The sequence below is a fragment of the Juglans microcarpa x Juglans regia genome, chromosome 2D (genome assembly GCF_004785595.1).
Source record: "Juglans microcarpa x Juglans regia isolate MS1-56 chromosome 2D, Jm3101_v1.0, whole genome shotgun sequence".
Classification (NCBI taxonomy): domain Eukaryota; kingdom Viridiplantae; phylum Streptophyta; class Magnoliopsida; order Fagales; family Juglandaceae; genus Juglans; species Juglans microcarpa x Juglans regia.
In genome coordinates, this window is record NC_054596.1 from 37,933,179 (window position 1) to 37,956,072 (window position 22,894).

Consider the following 22,894-nt stretch of genomic DNA (forward strand, 5'->3'; position numbering starts at 1 on the left):
AATTTAAAAATAAACTGAAATTGTAAAACTTTAAACTAAAATTTATAAATCACATCAATATTTTTTTATCACTTAAAATCAGTTTAAAATTGAAAAACAAATCCTAAATATCAAAATATTTGATATTTATAATATACCAAAGTTGTAAATAAGATTATTAAAATATTATTTACCAAAAAAAAAAAAGAAAATCACTCAAATATCATTACCAAATTTTTATGACCTAATAAATTCTTAATATATTCTTTTTGATAAGTAGATAATACATTAGTAAATTAGTAATACTAATATATATTACTAATTTACATTTTATGGCCTAATGCTAATAGTCTAATACTATATTACTATTAGTAATATACTTTAAGTCTATATATAAATTAGTATATAAATCACTATGCTAAATAATTACATATGAAATAATGATATAGTAATATTAATACTATTAGTAATTTAGTATTTGCATACTAATACTATCACTATAGTCTATCAATAATGTAGTTATAATAAATTAAACTCACTATAATAAATACTAATATACAATTATTCTAATATATTAAATAGCTATAATAAATACTAATATATAGTTATTCTAATACTAATAGTCTAATATAGACTAGTTATATTTATACTAGTATAGTTATACTAAATCACTATAACTAATACTAATATATAGCTATACTAATAGTCTAATATTAATACTAGTATTTAATATATTAGAATATAGTATATTACCACTATAGTATTAGACTATTAGTAATAATTTTGATAAATACATTATTGTATTAGGAAACGGTGCCGGTGCCTCTCCAATATCCCAAATTCCCAATCTAAGACCCGCGCTTCTCTTCCTCACTCTCTCATCCTGCCTCACAGCCTCCCTGTCCTCTCACGCGGCCACGGCCCACACCACTGCATTGTGCACATCTCGCCGTCGCCCTTTCAGAAACATAAACCCGCTCTCTCGCCGTTGCACCTCCCCTCACGGCCTCACCTCTCAAGCCGTTCCCATCACACACATTGCCTCTCGGCCCCTCTCTCAAAGCTGCGCTACCCGCTTTGTCTCTCACCATCTCACTCTCATGCAGCCCTCCCATCTCTCACGCAGCCAGCAGCCACTCTCTCACGTCTCTCTGTCTTCAACAGTAATTTTTCACACTTACTTTTTTTTTTTTCATTTCACTTATTTAAGTTATATGAAATTACTTTGAAATATGGTATGAATCATAATCAGACTTTATATATAGCTAGTGATCTGTAATATATGTATATGTATGTATGTATATATGTGTGTGTGTGCGCGTGCGCATGCGCGCGCGTAAGTGTTAGTTGTTTTTCATGAACTTGGATGCAACTTTTTATAAATGTTTGTGTTAATCCGATGTAGTTTGCATGGTAGCCTTTCAAATTTTTAGATTGCAGGCTGCCTATATTTAGTTATAGAGGTAAGTTATTTTGCTATAACTCTTTTTACAACCCCGTACCAAATGGAGGGTAGTTATGTAAAATTTGAATTTAAATAAATTTGAATTTTAATGTTTTTAATGAAATGAATGTATCACATTAAGTTGTAAAATAATTATATAAATATTATTCTTTTTACTTATAATATGTTAGTAGCAATGCACAACATTTTGAGGTTGCTAGGAATTAATTTCTACAAGTTCTAAGGTTCAAGTAGCAAATGTTAAACCATAAACATGAATGTTGGATTTAGTTTACTAATAGAGAGAAGATCTATGTACAGTGCAGATTACAACATAACACTCATTCCATTCTCTCCATCCATTTCCATACACAACTTAGGCGCTCAACAGTATCAACAAGTCTTGGTCTTCAAACAAATTCATAGAGAGGATCTAGCTAACATGTTTTATTGCACAGAGAGGATCTATTCATTTCTATTTATCAGGATAAGCTAACATATGTTCCCCTAACAATTAAAACCTGCAGCTTGCTTATATATATATATATGTATGTATGTATGTATGTTTAGACAACATATGATATATAAGATTTGACTTTTTGTACTAGTCATGCATTTATCTTGTAATTCTTTTCTTGTCATTTATATTGCAATCTTCTGAGTTCTTTTAAACATCAATCTTTTGAGTTTTTTTTACTGATCGGATTTTGGAATAAAAGTATAAAACAAATTTTTTTATAGGAGCTTTTTTTTTAATGAACAATTTTTTTTTTTTTTACAAATTTGCATTTTATTAAAACCGGAATATCGGACCAAACCAGTAGATTTAAAGGGGTAACCGGTGTGTAATATGTTTTTAAGGACCAAACCAGACCCGTTACACCTCTAAACCTTGCCATGGGTGTAGAATGTGGCATCTATTCTGACCTCACAACGAGTGTAAAATGGCATTTGTTTTGAGTGCAATCACTTTTATTTTCAGCTTGGCTATCCGCAAAATGCACAATCCTGCCACGGGGGTAAACAATAGAATGAATAACCCTGTCATAGGGGTAACTAGTAGAATACACAACCCTGGCACGGGGTAAGCATGACCTCTGTTTTGGGTGCAATCACTTTAGTAACAAAGTGATGTATGTTCTGCTTGGCTATTTGCAGAATGCACAACCCTACCATGGGGTAAACATGACCTCTGTTTTGAGTGTAATCACTTTGGTGACAAAGTGATGTATATTTTGCTTGGCTATCTGCAAAATGCACAACCCTGCCATATGATAAACATGACATCTGTTTTGAGTGCAATCACTTTGGTGAGTGATTGATTTATGTTTTGCTTGGCTCTCCGTAGAATGCACAACCTTGCCATGTGTAACACCCTATTCTTGTAGAATAGAGATATTACTAGCAATCATAACATAATGCTCAGTAAAGAGATTCATTTCCTGAAATACCTCATTTATTGAAAAGCATCAAAATATTAAAATCGAATTGAACATGATTGTTTTGAAAACTGAACGTAAAATAAAATAACATAAACTAATCCTATGAATGACATAAAAGAAATCTATTCGTGGCTATCCAGCTCTGTGTCACCATAATCACCATCTGTGAGAATTAAACATGGAAGAAAACAAGAATACAAATAAAAATGAGTCGAATACCCAGTAAGTAGCACATCACACTGTAAAAATATAATTTGGCCTAACATGGACTTAATTTCTTAAGACTCTTCATAACATACATACAGCTTCATAGATTTACAATCATACACGTAACATGACTTTCGGAAAGACTTTACATACATATATCATCACAGATTTATATAGCATACGTATCCATCATTAACATGAGCGGAAGCATATATAATCATGGCAACATGTAACGTGAATGTATAATATCTTGTTTATCTTGTCTTAACATGGAGTGAAACACGCTTGAGTCTGTGTTTCACTTATCACTTAACTGGCGTTACATGGAGTGAAACACACTTGAGTCCGTGTTTCACCTAACTTGCATAAGATAGAGTGAAACACCTTGAGTCTGTGTTTTACCTAACTTGCATAATATGGAGTGAAACACGCTTGAGTCCGTGTTTCACTTAAATTGCATAACATGGAGTGAAACACGCTTGGGTCCGTATTTCACCTAACTTACATAACATGGAGTGAAACACGCTTGGGTCCGTGTTTCACTTAACTTGTGGTTAACCACGCTTGAGTCTGTGGCACCGTAACATTTCTTATCTCTCTAAATGCATGAGAATTTATTAGGCTTCATGAACATATCTAACATGATATATTCTTGTACATGGCATAGCATAACATGGCATATTCTTGCACATGGCATATTCTTGTACATGGTATAGCATAACATGGCATTTTCTTATACATGGCATAGCATAACATGACATTACAAAACATGCTCTGAACGTTTTATGACATTCCATAGCATACATGATCTAAGTATTACATGAACATGGCATACTGATCTAAGTACTATATGAACATGGCATACATAATCTAAGTATTACATGGACATGGCTTGCATAATCTGACTATTCCATTACATGACATACTTGACTTGAATTACTACATGAACATCTCATGGCTTTCATATGATTTTAGTAACATTCAATCAATCGAACAACAAATTTATTCATTCAAGCATAATCTCATATTTCATCAAAGATCGTAAAAGGAATCTAACATTGACTTACCTCTTAGCGTAGCATAGTTAACCATTATAAGCACATCTATTTTCATACATAACAATAATATTCACAGTATGCATGCATTTATATGATCATACTATTTACCTCTTAGAGTTGCTTCCACAATCTCTCGTCGTAGCTCGCGACCTATACAAGACACTAATCGTCACTAACCTTTCTAGAAAGATGTGTCGAAGCATTCTAAATATTTAAAATCATATACAATAATATTATTCAAAACTCATAATGTAACACCCCGTATTTTAGTGTATTTTCACTGAAGGATTATTTTTATTAATTCAAAAATTTATTCTCCTGTTTTAAATATATCGGTTATTTTTAGATGTTTTATTTTATGATCTTTAAATTGTGAAAAAATTAATTTGCGATGTTTCCTTAATATTCATTATTGTTATGCATTTAAATTGTTCTTCTTTTAAATTAATTGAGTGTTGGATTTAATTATTTTATTTGCCTTGTATCAATACGTTTAAATTATTTTAATTGACTTGCGGTTTTAAAATCTTTTCCGTTGGATCATTTATGTGACCCAAGATGTGAGGATTGTACCTCATTTCTTTCCCTCCATTTTTCTTTTTCCCTTTTTCTTTTCTTTCCTTTCTTTTTTTTTTTCTTTTTCTTTCCCCAGTTTTCCTCCCCTCCCGCGCGACACCGCCCCTCCCATCAGCTTCCCCACCGGCCGGCGACCACCCCCCTCCATTTCCAGCTCCTCCATCGCCGCCGTTAGCCTCCACGCACCACTCCAAGACGCGGCGCATTTTGAGCTCCAGTGCCGCCGTCGCGCCACCTCCGACCACTATCTCTTCACCACTTCATCCTCGACCTTCTAGCAACCCAATGGATCCAACTCCAGCTCCGATCCGTCACCGGTGAAGCACAACCAAGCCCATCTCCGATTTCAACTTTTTGGCCTTAAAACCACCCTTTGCGCCGCCACCCATAGCAAACCACCACCACCATTGGCTTCACCGACCTCTCTAGGCCCTACCCTATCAATTTTGGATCTTAGTTTGTCTCCGTTGAAAAGTGGATTTTTGAGACCCGCGGCCACAGTGTATTTTACACTGTTATGTTGCTGAGCCGCCACTTCTTGCAGCTTCGTGATCCTTCGAAAATTATAATATAGCGTTGTAAGTATTTTTCCAAAGAACTTTCGTGATTTAAATGTATTTTTGCACTAACACATATTATTGTGATCTGGTTGGACATGCCGGACTGAGTCCGAGGAGTTCGGGGGTCGGATGGATTATGGACGGAGTTGTGTGTTTGGTTGGTATTGTGAATTGTTGGTTGTTGTGGTGTTGTTTCATGTATATGGCTATTTGCATGCATGTTCATGTTTGTAAATGAAAACTAAGTTTTCACATGATTGCATACATGTTCATGTGTTTATCTGAAAATTAGATTTTCATGTGAAATGATTTGAGTGTGTTTGAAACGACTGGATTGACTGGTTTGAGAAAAAGGAAAAGAGACTGTAGGGATGGTGGTAAGTAGGGATGGTGGTTGTGTCCCGCCTGTGATTCCCGCCTACGGTGCACGCGGTAGGGATGGTGGTATAGTCCCGCCTGTGATTCCCATCTACAGTGCTCTGATTAGTATTCATTATGTGTAATAAATATTCATTTTGTGGAAAGGAACTGTAGGGATGGTGATAAGCAGGGATGGTGGTAAGCAGGGATGATGGTAGAGTCCAGCCTGTGATTCCCGCCTACGGTGCACGCGATAGGGATGGTGGTAAGCAGGGATAGTCGTTGTGTCCCGCCTGTGATTCCCGCCTACGGTGCACGCGGTAGGGATGGTGGTAAGCAGGGACGGTGGTAGAGTCCCGCCTGCGATTCCCGCCTACAGTGTCCGATAAATGGTTTGTTTTGGTGTGAATCATTTTCTGGGAAAATGACAGACTATGTTTTTAGGCCAAAATGAGATTTTTGGCGTGTGTTGGAAATAATCATTTTTCTGGAAAAAATGGTATTTTATGGCTAAGTGTATTTTGTCATATGAATGCATATTGGTTACATTAATATGTTTTTATCCCAAGAGTTGTTTGGTTTATACTTACCTGCGGTACTATTTTTTGATAACGCAGATTTCGATGCAGATGAGGCTGAGGGTGAGCCTGTGGATTTGGCTCCGCCCGAGGAGTGATCTGGGATCACTCGTCTCGGTTTGAGACTTGTAAAATATTTATTTTTGAATGACTGTATAATTTTTAAACCTTTTTACTGATTCTTTAAATTGTATTAACAATTCTAGTACTTAATTGTATTAATTATCTTCTGCATTATTTTTGTATACTGTTGCATGTACACACACTTGGCACTAACGTTGGGATGTGTGACCCTGTTATCATCATCCCAGTGTCTAGATTCCCGTGTCTCCTTACATGGGAGTCGTGGGCGCCACACATAACATATTCCTTAACTTCTATTTAAAAAATATAACTTAATAATTTTATAAAAAAATCTAGTTAAAAGTCAATTGGAATATTAACTAAATAATAGACTCAAAAATAGTTTAAAAAAGATACTTTAAAATTATGCTTTAAAATCCCTTAAATACTTATCTATAAAAATAAGTCTATGACTAATATATTTATTCAATTAAAAAACTTTGGCCTACTTAATTATTAGCCCAACCCCAATTAGAGAGAACAACCCACTTAATATCACTAAAACAGTTTCTGTAAACACAATCGGCCCAATTTAGACCTCAAGCCCGCATGAAATCAACCCACTTAACCTAGTACTATAGTTTCTGAAATAAATCAAGCCCACCAGATTTAAAAACCAGTCAAGTTACAACTAAGCCCAGCCCCAATAAAACTCAACCTAGTAGAAAGGGTATTTTGGAAAAATTGAAACAAAAGAAATAAAGAGAGAAAACAGGCTTACGGGAGAGGAGGCTGTGCGATGCTCACCGAGAGAGGGCTGAGTATGACGGTGATTCTAGGTGGCTGGGAGTGACCGGCAACGCAACTGGCGGGTCCCTATGGTGGTGCGACACCGACAGAAGGGGAGAGAGAGAGAGAGAGAGAGAGAGAGAATCTGTCAGGCCGACGGAAATAGAGGGAGGGAGGATGAGTGCAACAGCAGTGGCTTACCTGATGGAGTGGGTGCAACGAGACTAGGATGGCTGGCAGTTTCTGGCACCGTGTGTGGTGCTCCAATGTCCTGGGCTAATCGGTGGTGGTTGGGTAAAAACTAGGCTATCCGGGAGTGAGTTTTTCCTCCGGGTATTTCTTGGGTTTTATTTCTAAAAGGTCTCGGGTGAGTTTTTATAGATTGGGGGAAGGAAGTACGTGAGTGTGATTAGGAGACTAGGTTATAGTTTGAAGTTGTCTAGAATTTAGGAACCTATTCCTATGAGGATATACCTATTGAGAGGGATTTTTTTTTTTTAGTGTTTGAGTTAGAGTTGGTTTCAAACTAGGAATCCATTCAAACTGGAAACCAAGGGATAACTATGTCAATAAGGATCTTCCTAATGAAATACAAACCCTTTTAATCTGATTAGTTGTCAAATAAAATAAAAATAAAATCACACTTTTGGGGTTTGGATGTTACACCATGGGAGTAAACATAGCCTCTGTTTTGGATGCAATTATCTCGGTGACAAAGTGATTTATGTTCTGATTGGCTATTTTCATAATGTACAACCCTCCCACGGGGTAAATATGATCTCTTTTTTTAGTGCACTCACTTTAGTGACAAGAGGTACAAGTGCATTAACAGATTGGAATAAGTGTCAAATAGTACAAGAGACTATTGGAGGATTTTTATTCGGGAAATTAATTACTTTTCTTTTTTAATAGTATTATGAGATAATGCTGCTACGTTATTTGAGACTTTGTGGAGTTTTCTTTTATTTTATATGTTAATAGAGTTCATGGATGTCTCTATGGAGGAATGCATATTTTTTAATAAATGAGTTTTACATGATATAGGGCCTCGCCGTCACCATTTGGAGTCTCTTCTTGTATTGTTGGAAACTTGATTTTAGGTAAAAGGAACTCGCTCCCTAACCCTCTGGGTACGGGTTGTGACACCGGGGGCGGGAGGGATGCTACCCGGCATAATATTATCCTTTTCATCTTTTATATCGACTTTAATTGAATCGGAAACCTTTGATATTGGGCTTTGGATCAGATTTTTAACCCCAAAATCCAATCCAATCTGTCTGTGTTCAGCCCAATACCAAACGACGTCGTACCAAACAAACCCCTCCTGGATCCGCCATTGTTTTTGCATAAACCCTAGTCATTGCTTTCTTGTCTGCTGCAATAGATGGATGCTGGGTTTATCCAGGATTACATTACGACATATTTGATTAATTTTCGTTCCTAAATCTCTAGCTCTAAATTTGAGCCCTAGGTATTGAGGGTTTATCATGCTCTTTCTCTTGATGTTCCCATTTCGCTTTCTCTGTTTAAAAAATCGTAGGTTCGGGTTTTAATTGAGTGCTCACTCACTGGTGAATTAAACAATACTCTGTGAGATAAAGAAATGTTGGATGAAAGCAAGTTTGATGTGCATCTAAAACTGTGGGCACTTCGAGTTCCTCGCGAGTTTTGCAAGGTTGGCACTCGAATTTTAAACGGGTGGGTGAGATATTGTTTATTTTTTCTGTTCATCTTCTAGTTTTGATTTTATTTCTTTAAAGACCTGGATGTTTATTTGCAGGTATTTACTTGACAAGGCTCGCATTAAGCCTATCACTGAAGATCCAACATGTGAGAAAAACCGTTACATGATTTTATCTGAAAGAGTTCAGAATCCTGGTATGAATAAGAAATAGTAAAATTTATTTAGATGAATTATTTGTTCTGGTATTTTGCAGAAAATGGATATAATGGTCCCCTTATTGAAAATAAAAGAGCAACTAAAACTCAAATATTTTAGACTGTTGTGTTGTGAAGTTACAAAGATCAGGATGTTGAGGTTTCTTTGTACATTAAATGTAATTATGAAAAGATATCCTTTCCAATTGCCAGACCAAATTAGATGATCCAATTAATGTTGAGTGTTTGGAATTTTTGGGCTGTATGGACCACGAATGAGCATTTGTGTCCCTCTCTTTCCGAATTGAACCAAACCATAAAATTCTGGCAGGAATTCGGGAGGATCTCAATTGCGTAATTGGCATAGTGCGTACTGAGCTTTATTGGTTGTTTTAGCAGTCTCCCTATATCATATGGTGGATCCTTGTGGCACTAAGTGTAAGATACAAAGATCTCATACATATTTGTTTTAGATGAGGTCCAAGGCTACCAGGCCAGACACTTGGGGTTGCATTAGGGGTCGTAAAAAGTGCTTAAATAGCGTCCAAAGCTCTTTAATGATAAAATTAGGTTGTCTAGTTGTTATATGTTATGGTATTTTTTAATCTAAAAACCCTAAAAAGTACGATTTAGGAAAAACATCATTTTGATCATTTTAATGCTTTTCCTCAAACGTACTTTTCCGAATAATGCGGAACGTAGTTCGAATTTTAAAGACAATTGTCAATGGGCGAAAATACCCATACAACTTTCAAATAATTACAGCTTTGCCCTATGAATATTGAGTGTAATTGTATTGCTATTTCACTTATGCATCATTGAAGGGATTTTTTTTCATTATACTTACTGAAAATCCTATTAGACTATTTTCATTGTCATTTGATTATAAAATTTGATTTCTATCAAGAATATGGTCATAATCTTTAAAAAGTCAAAAGGCCTTTTATGTCATTTCTACCTCAAAAAACACTTTTTTATATTGTTTTCAAACAAATGTAACAGGTTTGAAAGTGCTTTAGACATATAGTTACCAAACAGTAAATAGCTTTTTAATAATAGAGCTTATTACTTAAGCTCTACAACTAAAAGCCCTAAAGCTGAAAGCTATAGTACCCACCGCAATCCCAAACATGCACTTACACATTGGACATGGCGTGAGCTGTTATGAAGATTGACTGGTTCCCTTTGTGATTGAGCTGCATTTTCTTAGTTCTTCAATTGGGTTTCCAATTATTGGTACTTACATTTGTTGCATTTTTTAAAGGATTTTTTAGTTTCTTGATTGTACTAAGAGGAGACTAAATCTTGGTTTATGAATTTATGTTTGCTCTGGGATTTAGTCATTTGTGTTTTTAGGCTGTGTCGTTTACTTGCTGTGCATATCTCTCATTATTTGCGAACTTTTTACTTTGGGCAGATTTATCTGATATTCCAGAAGAAAAACTTGGTGAACTGAAAGTTTTATGCAAGATTGAAGTAGTTCCCTATTCACTGACACTTGGATATTCATATTGGAGTACAGGTTAGTTGGCTTCTTTGCATATTATACAGCCAAGCCAGTATTAGTTGTTTTGTCTTTATAAGAACCCCCAAATATCCAGATTTAGGCTCTGCCTGTGTTCTGTCTTCATTTATAACACACCCGATCTATGGAGGTTTAAGTGCCAAGGACTGTATATTGAACTTTTCGATGTCGACGTAATAATGATATCTATTTGCTTTCCAATATTTTACTCTGTGACTAATGGACTACTTTCTGAATGGTTCTTTTGATTATAGATCATGTATTGAAGCAGATTCTACCTCCTGGAGTGGAGGTTCCTTCATCTTTTGAAACGATAGTTGAGTATCTAGTTTGTGTTCTATGATTGCTATGTGATTTAGCAGAAATCTTACTTTGCACTGCTTGGTTTGTCTTACTGATTGTGCATCTCTTACTGAAGATGAATTAACATATCTTCATGCTTATACAGGTCACATTGCTCATCTGAATATACACGATGAATTACTTCTCTACAAGGATGTTATTGCAAAGGTTATCTATGATGTATGTTTTCGATTCTGGATTTTACATTAACTGAGCCTTTGTTCTGTATATATGTGGAATGCCATCTAACAGGATGAATGTGATACATGTTTTAGCACAGAGGATACTTTACCCTTTCTGACTCCAATGCTGCATTGCTTAATTTTTGTTTGTTAAATGTTATTCTTCCTTTATTTTTTATTGGTTGGTGTTTGGGGGGGGGGCTGGTATTGTCTAACTGACCTGCTTTGCAATGTCATAAGATAAGCTGTAACTTAAGTCAAATCATTTATCTAAATATTTTTACTGATTCTGTTAACATTACTACTCTCTCTCTCTCTCTCTCACAAACACACAAAGAGTTCTTCTCATTAATAGTGCTCCTTTCTGGGTTCAAAAAACTTGTATGGTCATCAGCTGCTTAGACCTGTCAACAATGCTACTCCTGATACTGGGATTATCTGGATGCTCTGACCTAGAAACATTAATGTGGGTTGCTATGCCCTTGAGCCAATCTTTGTTCCTCTTCACAGAGATTAGTATTTTTACTTTCTAGTCTTCATATTGGGCACTTCTTTGCTGTTGAACAGACCATTATATATATATATATATATATGTATGTATGTAGTTGTTACCATGAGTTTCTATGCGTGGTTTTGACTTTTTATATATTAAATATTTTTTAATATCTGCAGAAAAATTATCCAAGAATCAAAACGGTTGTTAATAAAGTTGGTACAATTACAAATGAGTTCCGTGTGCCAAAGTTTGAAGTTCTTGCGGGGCAAAATGATATGGTTACAGAAGTGAAGCAATATAGGGCAACTTTCAAGCTTGATTACAGCTTGGTCTACTGGAATTCAAGATTGGAACATGAACACATGCGGCTGGTTTCTCAGTTCCGAGCTGGGGAGACCGTTTGTGACATGTTTGCTGGCGTTGGTCCCTTTGCTATTCCAGCAGCACAGAAAGGATGCGTAGTGTATGCAAATGACCTGAATCCAGATAGCATTCGTTTTCTGAAGATTAATGCAGAAATCAACAAAGTTGATGATCTTGTTTGTGCATACAACATGGATGCAAGAAAGTTCATTATGCAATTGATGGCGGTGCCAGATGGTGAGATTAAAATGGATCCTGATTTCCTCAATAGGAAATGTAGTGAGAAATATGAGATGGATGCCAATGAGGAATCAAAGTCGGAAAATGGGAAGCCAACTGGTGGTATAAATGTGTAATCATATTTTTGATTTTGTTGTAGGCATGCCATGCTGATGTAGGGTTTCATCCAATTTTTCTGTTTCCTGCAGTTGAGGTGAAGTACGTACCAGATACTATTACTAGTGATCTGGAGTGTGCGCAAGGCTCAAGTAGGAAAGCAGATACATCTGTTTCTGCAGTTAAAAGGCCTTCAGGTAATTGTCAAGAAGGTAACATATGCACTGCAATCAGGCTATGGGCTGTAACTAATTCTGATGCAGTGAAGTGCCTCCTCATTGTGTCAGTATCTTCACTGTTGGAGCTAGATGCATGTGCAATTTACCTTTGCCTGCCCAAAGAAATGAAAAATCCCTTTAATAAAATGTGACTAGTCTCTATATCGACAGTCGAAATAGCTACATTTTCCTACGTATTTTCCTCCACAGAGAATGGGGGTGCTGATGGAACTCATACCTTTGAAGCTTGTCAAAGAAAACGAAGCACAAATAAGAGGATGAGAGGCTCTGAGATATCAAATGCTAAGACTTGGGAACATGTTGATCATTTGATAATGAACTTACCTGCTTCTGCTCTTCAATTTCTAGGTAACGTGCTTTTGAACGAATTGTCTTTTAATGGATCATCTCATCATCTGTTCTGTGGGTAAACATCTTTTGATTTGTGTGCTTTAATTAGTATATTTTTTTTGGCATGTCACATTGTAACTATCATTCTTAGAATTGGGAAGACCAGATCATAAATGCCATTCACAATGTTAGATAAAGATTTGTTTTTGTTATTTCTATTGTTAGCACTTTGATAAACATTGCCATGTCATATGTTTCTCCGTGTTCACATTTTCGCTTGCGTCTCTGTTCCCTGTCCAGTAAGATTTAGTGACAGAATAAGTTTCCTCAGATGTATTTAGGGGCATACTCCATAGGGAATATTGGAAGGGACCTCTTCCATGGATTCATTGCTATTGCTTCATGCGGGCAAATGAAACCCAAGAAATTATCGTTTCGGTAAGTTCATTCTGCACTGTTTTTCCCTTGTTCATTTTTCTATCTGCAATGCTGATTAGTTTCCTGCAAGTCCTTTAGCTTGGTTATATTTTTATCATCATTTTCTGCTTTTAATTTATGGTTCCTAGAATGTATTTAGGTGTTCTTTTGTATACTTATTGTGTACATGGGTTTTGCCTATTCATATTAATAAAATTTTCATTTTTTTTTTTATATTATCATTAGACGGTATTTTTGCGAAGTAGTGGGGGTGGGCCCCTAGGGGCACTGCCCTGATCACATTTGCCTCCCCATTCGGCCGGTTTTATTGTAGATTTACTGTTAACTATTCCAGTTCAGCGTAGGAAGTTCTTTTTATTCATTTCTAATTGAAAAATTCTACTTATCATTCCCTACACCACACACCAACATATGACTTGTCATTTTTGCCTTTTTATTTAAATACACATATTGATGTGTATATATGTATGTTTAAATAGAATGATAAAAATGACAAATCACATGGTGGTGTCTGGTGTGGGTATGATAAGTAGCATTCTCATTTTGTATTGTGATTGAAACTGCTTTTCCAACCATTTTGCAGGAGGCAGAATCTGCCTTGAATGCCCGTATACAAGACCCAATATTTCATAGGGTTAGGGATGTGGCTCCAAACAAGGTATCGCCTATTATTACCACTTTTCTTTTTATATATTACTCCATAGTTATAGCCATGCCTTGGCGGCCTTCTGTTTTCTTAACTTTGTCTTGCTATATGCAGGCAATGTTTTGCTTGAGTTTTAGGCTGCCAGAAGCATGCTTCAATGAAGATACCACTGACAATGTAATTCATAATGCTGATCGAGAGTGATTAGCACTTCATATTTTGCCAAGGCTTCAAGATTGGGTTTGACGCAGTATTAGGTGCGGGTACAATGGGTTAAGTGACCTTGAACCCAAAGACAAACTGCCAACAGAAAATAGGGATGGCCTCTATGGGTCACTTTGAGTTAGTTGATGGCAAAAATGTTGAGAATTATTGAGATAAATCAACAATTTGAAGTGTCTTTCTTCTTTAAGCCCTACAGTGTATCATTCCCTTTTGTTGGGTCTTATGGTCAATCGGAACATCAACAAAAACCTGAGTCAACATTGTCTGACTACGATCTATCTCAACATAAACAAAGATTCGACTGGTGCTCTGTCCAACTTCTAAAACTGTTGTTTTATCAGGATGATTGTCTTTTGATTTGCGTTTTCCCTTAGCCTACCAATTTGTGTTGGCTCAAATGGGTTCGTGTCTGACCCATTAGACGGGTATTAAACTTAACGGGTATATACACCATGGCATCCCAGCTCTTCATTAGACGGGTTTATCTGACCCGACCCAAGATGCAACTTGATATAAAAACTTAACAGAGATTTGGAAGCCTTTTCTTCTTGACAATTATCCTCATATATGGCTTCTTGACTGTGAAGCTAAGAAAAGTTAAAATGGCCGTTTCTGCCTATCAAGCTAATTAAATTCGTAGTTGGTCATTTAAGTGGGTATTAAACTTAGCATTTGATTACGTGTTGCATGATGCGTGTACTTCGAGAAATGCCAAAACCTATTTGAAGGGGATAGAAATTCTCTTAAGAGTTCTTGACAGAATTTAGAGTAGGAGAGACGTATTAAGTGAATTCTATAATATTTATTGAGCATTTACATTGTCCATGTAATTTACTCGGACGGTTATAAATGTTGTGTGGTCAGCTTCTTGTATCTATCTCTTTCTCACTCTAGGTTATCAAGAACTTATTATCATTTGACTACGTGTTGGCCTCCGGCCATTTGAAGGAGAGAGATTCTCTTGAGTTCAATCGAATCTAGAGTGTGAGAGACATGCATGAAGTGGATTTTATAACATTTATTGAGTATTTATGCTGCCCATGTAATTTACTCAGGTGGTTATAAATATTGTGTAGTCTACTTCATGAATTTATCTCTATGCTCATGTAATTTACTCGGATAGTTATAAATATTGTGTTGTCTACTTCATATATTTATCTCTCTCTCACTCTACGCGGTCAAGAACTCTAGGAGATCCAAACTCATTGGAATGCCATGAATCCCAAAAGACTTCACTCACTTACCTATCTTTGCCTTTGGATTGTTATCCACTTTATCTTTTCAGGTCTTTGCAAGGTTGAAGTCATGTTGCTAAGAAAAGATGGTTCCCCTTTACTAGGAGTCCATCAAAGTTTGCCAAAAGAGAGTGATGACATTGTCACTTCTTCCCCAAACACAAATTGTCAAATACCTCTAATATTCGGTTCCTTAGGTCCTAGATTATTGTCTCATATGTCGTGGATCACAACAGAAGCTTGGGAAACAAGGAATGCGATGTGAATACAGTTTGCTTTTGAAATATCAAGTCGCCCTTTTACATTCAGATTGCACTAACAAATCTCTTTTCTATCCTTTTGCGAAGAGAAAAGCGAGCTCACAAATTAATGCGCAACACATAGTAAGAAAGGGAGATTTCTGCACGAAGATAGACTATGGCTGTAAAGTTGGCACTTTGGACGATGATTGTTTTCAGTCCTCATCTTAAATGACTGGTCCATGGTCTTTCTCCAAAGCTCCATCCAACTTTAGGAAGTATTTTCTCTCGACAAAAAAAAAAAAAAAAAAAATGTAATGTTAAAAGAGAATTTGGGGAGAATGGAGAAAAATAAAGAAAATAGTATACAACAAGGAAAAGTTTGAAGGAGAGGTAGTACTCTAGAAAGAAGATGAATTATATGCATCAATCACTATTTACTTTCACACTTCACATTTATAGTTTTTTTTTTTATAAGATATGATACATTTTTCATAAGGTGTAGAGGTATTTTTTATAAGGTGTGAAGTATAGAGTAGTAAATAATAGTCGATGAAAAGAATATTTTATAGAAAGAATAACTTGAAAGATTATAAGTTATGATTTTTTTAATATATATATAAATTCTTTTACTTTTAGAAAATTTTAGAGGCAGGTTTTTAAGGAAAAAAAAATATTTAATATACGATTATTATAGAGTTCTGGAACTCTGTAGCCAAAGAGGGTTATTTTATGTTTTCTTATTTGTTTGTGAGGAAGCAAGATTTTTTTGTTATTAGTTTTATAAAATTTTATGTGTAGTTATTTTTGTGTATATTTTATATATTTTATTAATATAATTAGTTGCATTATTTTTTTAATATAAAATAATTATTTTAATTAATCACGTTAATATTAATAGAATACACAAAAACTATACAAAATTATGTGACAAATTCTTATTTTTATATAATTTAGACAAGGGAAAGAGGCTTCTAAAAAAGAGTGCGCACTCTCCGTACACTTTATATGGAATATCTTTTTTTTTTTAAATGCAGCATAAAATGTGCTGCGGCTGTAGCATACAGTAGACAGTAATAAATATTTTTTTTCTAAAATATCAGTGCCACCTTTTTTTCTAGAGCGCTTGTTCACACGCGCTAATGGGAATCTGGCAGACTGGCACGTCAGCTGTCCATTACTTTTTTCGAAAAGAATTTTATCATTTTTGATTGACTTCTTGCTAAAATTTCAGAACCGCGACTTTGGGTTCTCTTGTATATTGATACACTAATTAGTGCAGACAAGCTTTCATCCCTTGTTTGTAGCAACATAACATTTTCTACAGTCATGGATTCCTAAAGAGACAAAATATATATATTGATGCTTGAAAATAATTTGGCTTTCACGCAACAGATGCAAATTCTGTCCAGTACTGCCATTTTTTGTTTTTTTTTTTTTTTTTTTTTTGGTCTCTGTCTGGACTTTTTCTCTGATCTTTATGCGGTTGTTTTTCTTGTTTTATCCAAACAAAAGCTTGGATTTATGGACTGGATGAACTCTAGTTGTTGTTCTGTTGATGATTTTTGCTTTCTGGATTAATGGAGTTTGTCTCAATAATTCAAATCTACCAAAACTCTTGGGTGATAACTTTGTGTTAAATCAATGGTTATTAATGTAGAATTGATGTGGCAAGTGGCTACAGTACATGGCGGCGATTGGGTGTCACTGCAATGTAGACTAATAAAATAATCGGAGATTGACGTGTTGGCCTCTAATTGGACCATCAGCTAATTTTCTGGGTTCTCTGTAAATTAACTACATGGCAGAAACTAAAATTTAAGAACTCCCCCTAAGCAAGAACATCAGCAAGATTGCCAAGAAGGTCGAAGTTGATGGAAAATCAAATACTGAAGAACTCGTTCGCTTAGTATTCGTTTGTTTTTGCAGATGAGATAAGATGAATTGAAATAAAAATTAAAAGTTGAATAAAATATTATTATAAAATATTTTTTAATATTATTTTTATTTTAGGATTTGAAAATATTGAACTGCTTATTCTATTTTGTGTAAAAATTTAAAAAATTATAATAATTAGATGAAATGAGATGAGGTGGGATGAGAATGATTGTGAAAACAAACGAGGCTTAGATCATCCATGGACGAGTAAAATTTCTCCTAAATTTTAGTTAAAAGTCATATTTTCCTAAATTTTTTCTTCAATTTTATTCATCTTTTCATAATCTCCTACTTCACACTCCCTATTATTTTCCTATTCTATTAAAATAATCTTTCTATATTCTTTTTTTATTATTTTTTTATCACTTCCTTTTACAATATTATTAACTAGGGATAACAATATGTGACACGAGCCATGAACTCAACATGAATACGACACGAAATTAGTAGGTTTGGGTTTAATGTTAATGGGTTTGGGTTAAAACGGATTGACCCGTTAAGACATGATTTATTAACTGGTTAATATGCTTAATACGAAATCAACTCGTTTTGACCCACTGAAATTTTATTTTAAAATTAAAATTTTATTATTATTAAGTTGTAATATTGGTATTTCTCAATATGCTTATATTTTTATTGCTGGAATTGTAATTTTAGATGTATACTTGTATTTGTTATTGTATTGTTTGTAATATTAGTTTTATTATATGTTAAAATTTGAAAAATATTTATATATATTTTTCAAGATATCATGACTACTAATAAATATGGATTTTAAATTTTATGTGAAGTTATGTTAATCAGGTCAAATGAGTTATACGTGTTAGTTCAATCCATTTATATGAAACGTGTTTAAATAGGTTGTATCGTGTTAATTTATTTATAATTAATTATTAAATTGGTCAAAACGGATGACACGACACTAACCATTATCTAAATGAGTTGGGTTAGAGTTTGAAAATGAAAATTTGACACATTTAGCTTAAAGGATCGGGTTTGGGTTAACCCATATAGTCGAATGTTCAAGAATTGAAACAACACAAACACAACTCGAAAACACGATTTGCCACCCCTAATATTAACTACTCACTCTTTTGTCTTTCTCCTTCTTTTTAAACTATTATTCTTTAGCGAATATCTTAAATAAAAATTTAAATTATTTTTCTACAAGTACGATAATATTTTCAAAATTATTATGTTTTAAAGAAAAATCTAAATTTTTGTCAAAATTCACTTTTTCCAAAGGTAATATTTTGTAACGGTTAAATTTTAAAAATTAGTAGGAAATTGAAATTGTACATAGCACTGTGAAAATGTGTGTTTGTTAATAAAAATTAGTTAAATGTTTAGTAAAAATGATTTTATTTAATATTATTGAAAGATATAAAATATAATCAGCCTCACATTAACAAAAATAAGAAAAATTGATTTTTATGATATTGGTTTTAATTTTGAAAAAAGAGTAGGAATAATAAATATATCTAAATGTATTATTAAATTGGAATGAAAAAATCAAATGAATGATTTAGGGAACTGGATGTAACCCACTTTTCTTCCATTTTCATATTTTTCCCCTATAATTTAGCCAAGGACCACTTGATGAAGCGGATCGGATGCAGTGCTCTTAGGAATGCTTATCAGAGTTTGTTGTAGTTAAGAACACCCACATTAATGTACAATATATGTAAGAACTGGTACATGCTTCCTTAGTGCGTACGAAATAGCCTTAACATCAATTGGGATGCATGGCATAACGGAATGGAATTAAGTAACGGATCTTCAGTTTTTTTTTTTTTTTTCTTGCTACTTTACTCTATATTTGTTTTGAGTAATGCTACATACAATCGGGTGTGGAGTGTTCAAGCGGTGCAGTCGTTTTGAAAATGAGTAAAATTTATTATTAAAAAATTATTTTTTTTTTCACGTTAGTTCCGTAGTTATTCACTTTTTTCAAAATAATTTTGCAGCGTTTATATATTCACGACTGCAACTATCAGTTTTCATTTATTTTATACAAACTCCACCTTTAAACTTTCACCTTGTATATGAATGCATTGAATGGTCTCTCAAATGCTAATAACTTTGTAGAGAAGGAAGTAGCTAGGATTTCATCACTTTTTCACTCTATAAAATCCATCGACGAGAAACCTAAAAATTCCCCTTCCCCGCCCACTCTAGATCTCTTACATGCTTTCAACTCTCTAGTCACCATTATTTCTGCTCTTTGAAACATTGATTCTCTCTTGGTTCAAGAAACATTTATTCCCCGCCCACTCTAGAGAGAAAACCCAGTTAAAGAATATTCATCCAAGAAGGAAAAAAATGACACAAACCTTGCTTTTTCTTGTTTTCATGACCATGCTCTCTAAGGGCATGGGTATCCATATTCATAACCACAAGGGCAAGGGTGTTGGAGTGAACTGGGGAACCCAATCTACACAACAACTCCCAGCGGATAAGGTGGTAAAAATGCTGAGGGATAATGGGTTTAACAAGCTGAAGCTGTTTGACGCCGATGAGAACATTCTTGGGGCTCTGATGGGGACAGATATTGAAGTGATGCTGGCACTACCCAATAAAATGTTGCGGAATATGAGTGAGGATCCTGATGCTGCGGCTTCCTGGGTGGATGCCTATGTCACTAGTTATTCCTACCCTGGTGGAGTGCATATCAAGTTGAGTCACGCACTATAATTTCTTTATGTTAATCAAACCAATTTAGAGTTTCGTTTTCCTTTCCTTTTTAGATCATCTTTATGTTCACTAAGTGTTCTATATATCACTTTTACTCTCTAGGTTAATTCTGTAATTTGTTCCCATGCTGCAACTGTATGATCCGTTATGGTCCAAGTTTTTTTTCTTTTTCTGGGCACTATACATTCTCCACGTACGCTTTCCGTGATGGCTTCCTCTCTTCATTGATTGATAGTTCTTGTTTCCGCTTAAGATCGTTGTTCATGATCTTCTGAATGAGTACTCTCTCACTTCTCTCTACCGTCTCTCTACCTTCTTGGAATAGGCTTTTGATCATTCTGGAAATTGGTCTTCCCGTACTTGTTCTAGTACTTATCCTCAATGGATTACCGTCAACCATCATATTTGAGGTGTTTTTTTCCAAATTTTGTGTCATTCGTGTGTTTTGATATTCTTTTCTGGCATCTTTTATTATCTGTGGGAGGTAATTAAGTCGATTCCATGATCTATCGAGAAACATTCAGTTTTTAGCATCTTCCGGGTACTTCAAGCCTAAGTCCTTCAGCTTTATAATAGATTTAGTGATCCAACAGTAATTTTTTATAGCTCAAATGTCTAGCTCACATGACCATGTGCACACGACTTCGGCATCTGGCTTAGGTGTCTGCAACTTAAATCTGACTAACTTGTATTTTGTTCTACCTAGTATCCAACAAAGGCTATATATGAAGGTGATCTTGATTGGCCTATACTTTATTCTGGCTTCATTAATTATGCTTAACCCAAAAAAGAAAAAGGGATATGTTGCCCCATGTGTTGTCTGAAATTACTGTGACTATTATTTTTGCAGGTATGTTGCTGTAGGCAATGAGCCTTTCCTTAAATCTTACAATGGTACCTATCTCCATTGCACATTACCAGCCCTCAGAAACATCCAGCAAGCACTCAACCATTCTAGGCACGGATCCAATGTGAAAGTCACAGTCCCCTTCAACGCAGACGTCTACTACTCGCCGGACTCAAACCCCGTGCCATCTGCTGGTGATTTCGGGCCTGAACTCCGAGACACCACAATTGAAATAATCAAATTCCTGCATTCAAATGATGCGCCTTTCACTGTCAACAGCTACCCTTTCCTCAGTCTCTATTTGGGCGACGATTTTTTCCCCGTGGACTATGCGTTCTTTGATGGAGCAAACAAACCTGTTAAAGATGGTGATTTGCTTTACACCAACGTGTTTGATGCAAATCTGGACACTCTACTTTCAGCTTTGTCTAAAGCTGGTTACCCCGACATGAAAATCATAGTTGGTGAAGTCGGGTGGCCAACTGATGGCGACAAGAATGCAAATAAACAAAATGCAAAGAAATTCAACCAGGGATTACTCCGACATGTTCTGAGTGGAAATGGAACCCCGCTGAGGAAAGGTGTGATTGACATATATCTGTTCAGCCTCGTGGATGAGAATGCTAAAAGCGTAGCTCCTGGAAGCTTTGAAAGGCACTGGGGTTGTTTGAATACGATGGAAAGCCAAAGTATGAGTTGGATTTGTCAGGTTTGGAGAAGAATAAAGATCTGGTACCAGCTGAGGACGTGAAATATATGCCAAAAAGGTGGTGTGTTCTGAATCCAGATGCTAGCGATTTGGATGATTTGCCAGACAGTATCGACTACGCTTGCAGCAGATCAGATTGCACTTCTCTGGGTTATGGGTCTTCTTGTAATCATCTGAGCGTGGAAGGGAATGCATCTTATGCTTTCAACATGTATTATCAAGTCAATGGGCAGCAGATTTGGGACTGTGATTTTTCTGGGTTGGCTATGGTGACTGATGAGGATCCATCCGATGAGAACTGTCTATTCCGGTGATGATTTCTTATGGTGCTGCAGTGTTGCTGCATGGGGGAGTTTCAGATACAGTAGTAAAAGTAATTTGGGGATATATGTTTGTGGGGTTTCTGCTATTATATATATAAGCATATATGTTTTTGGGGTTTCATGCATGCACGTTGTTTTTGTCTAGCCAGTTAGGTTGATTGGTACTTTGTACGGCTAGCATGGATAGATCATTGAATTATTTATGAGATGTCTTTGCCATGTATTTATCATTTTTATATTTGGTTAATATAAAAAAAATAATTTAAAATATGTCACTGCAACAATCGATATGGTAGGAGATGACAAATTTAAAATAAAAAATAAGTACTCTGGTGTTATGAAATAGACCAATCTCAATAGAATCTTCTATTTCCACATCGGATTAGTTGCATTTGTCAATTTCTTTAGTGCATTGTGATGTGTAGATCATCATTCATATATATAGAGGATACTTGAGTTTCCTAGTTATTTATGTTATCATATGCAAATTCTGCAACACTGCACTTCTCAGTGTTGATCAATAATGGATATGCATTTTTAACTCTCATATCTCACTCCATTAGGAGGGGTTTGGATTTAGAAATGAGGCCGAATTTCTCTCATTTTTTTTGTCTATAAGTATTCTAATTGTTAGGGTTTCTAAAGTCTTGTTTGTTTTTACAGATGAGATAAGATGAGATTAAAATTAAAAATTGAATAAAATATTATTATAAATATTTTTTAATATTATTTTTATTTTGAGATTTAAAAAAATGAAATTATTTATTTTATTTTATATAGAAATTTAAAAAATTGTAATGATTAGATGAAATGAATTTAGAAAAATTGTGAAAACAAACGAGAGACCTAATTG

At 35.0% G+C, this 22,894-nt stretch overlaps 1 protein-coding gene and 1 pseudogene across 4 annotated transcripts; both read left to right on the forward strand.

The window, feature by feature from the left end:
• The first annotated feature begins 1,006 nt into the window (after positions 1 to 1,006).
• LOC121248965 (tRNA (guanine(37)-N1)-methyltransferase 2) lies at positions 1,007 to 14,382 on the forward strand. Of its 4 annotated transcripts, none has more exons than XM_041147596.1 (12): positions 1,007 to 1,142; positions 8,597 to 8,754; positions 8,837 to 8,934; positions 10,352 to 10,456; positions 10,714 to 10,776; positions 10,908 to 10,981; positions 11,656 to 12,184; positions 12,271 to 12,375; positions 12,607 to 12,765; positions 13,079 to 13,185; positions 13,769 to 13,843; positions 13,946 to 14,382. In XM_041147596.1, exons 2-12 carry the CDS (start codon positions 8,660 to 8,662, stop codon positions 14,033 to 14,035), a joined length of 1,500 nt encoding a protein of 499 aa, XP_041003530.1. In that variant the 5' UTR covers positions 1,007 to 1,142; positions 8,597 to 8,659; the 3' UTR covers positions 14,036 to 14,382. The 4 variants fall into 4 exon arrangements, with proteins under 4 accessions (XP_041003530.1, XP_041003532.1, XP_041003531.1 ...); XM_041147598.1 differs by having other exon boundaries at positions 10,908 to 10,969; XM_041147597.1 differs by lacking the exon at positions 1,007 to 1,142 and adding an exon at positions 7,722 to 7,824.
• Positions 14,383 to 19,553: 5,171 nt separating this feature from the next.
• On the forward strand, positions 19,554 to 22,312 carry LOC121248070 (annotated as a pseudogene).
• The last annotated feature ends 582 nt before the right edge of the window (positions 22,313 to 22,894 follow it).

Bases quoted from the DNA above. Each gene is read 5' to 3' on its own strand.
- LOC121248965 (XM_041147596.1), top strand. From the start codon at position 8,660: ATGTTGGATGAAAGCAAGTTTGATGTGCATCTAAAACTGTGGGCACTT. The intron at 10,777-10,907 runs TTGAGTATCTAG...ATGCTTATACAG, and splicing joins TTCATCTTTTGAAACGATAG to GTCACATTGCTCATCTGAAT. The intron at 12,185-12,270 runs GTATAAATGTGT...TGTTTCCTGCAG, and splicing joins AAATGGGAAGCCAACTGGTG to TTGAGGTGAAGTACGTACCA.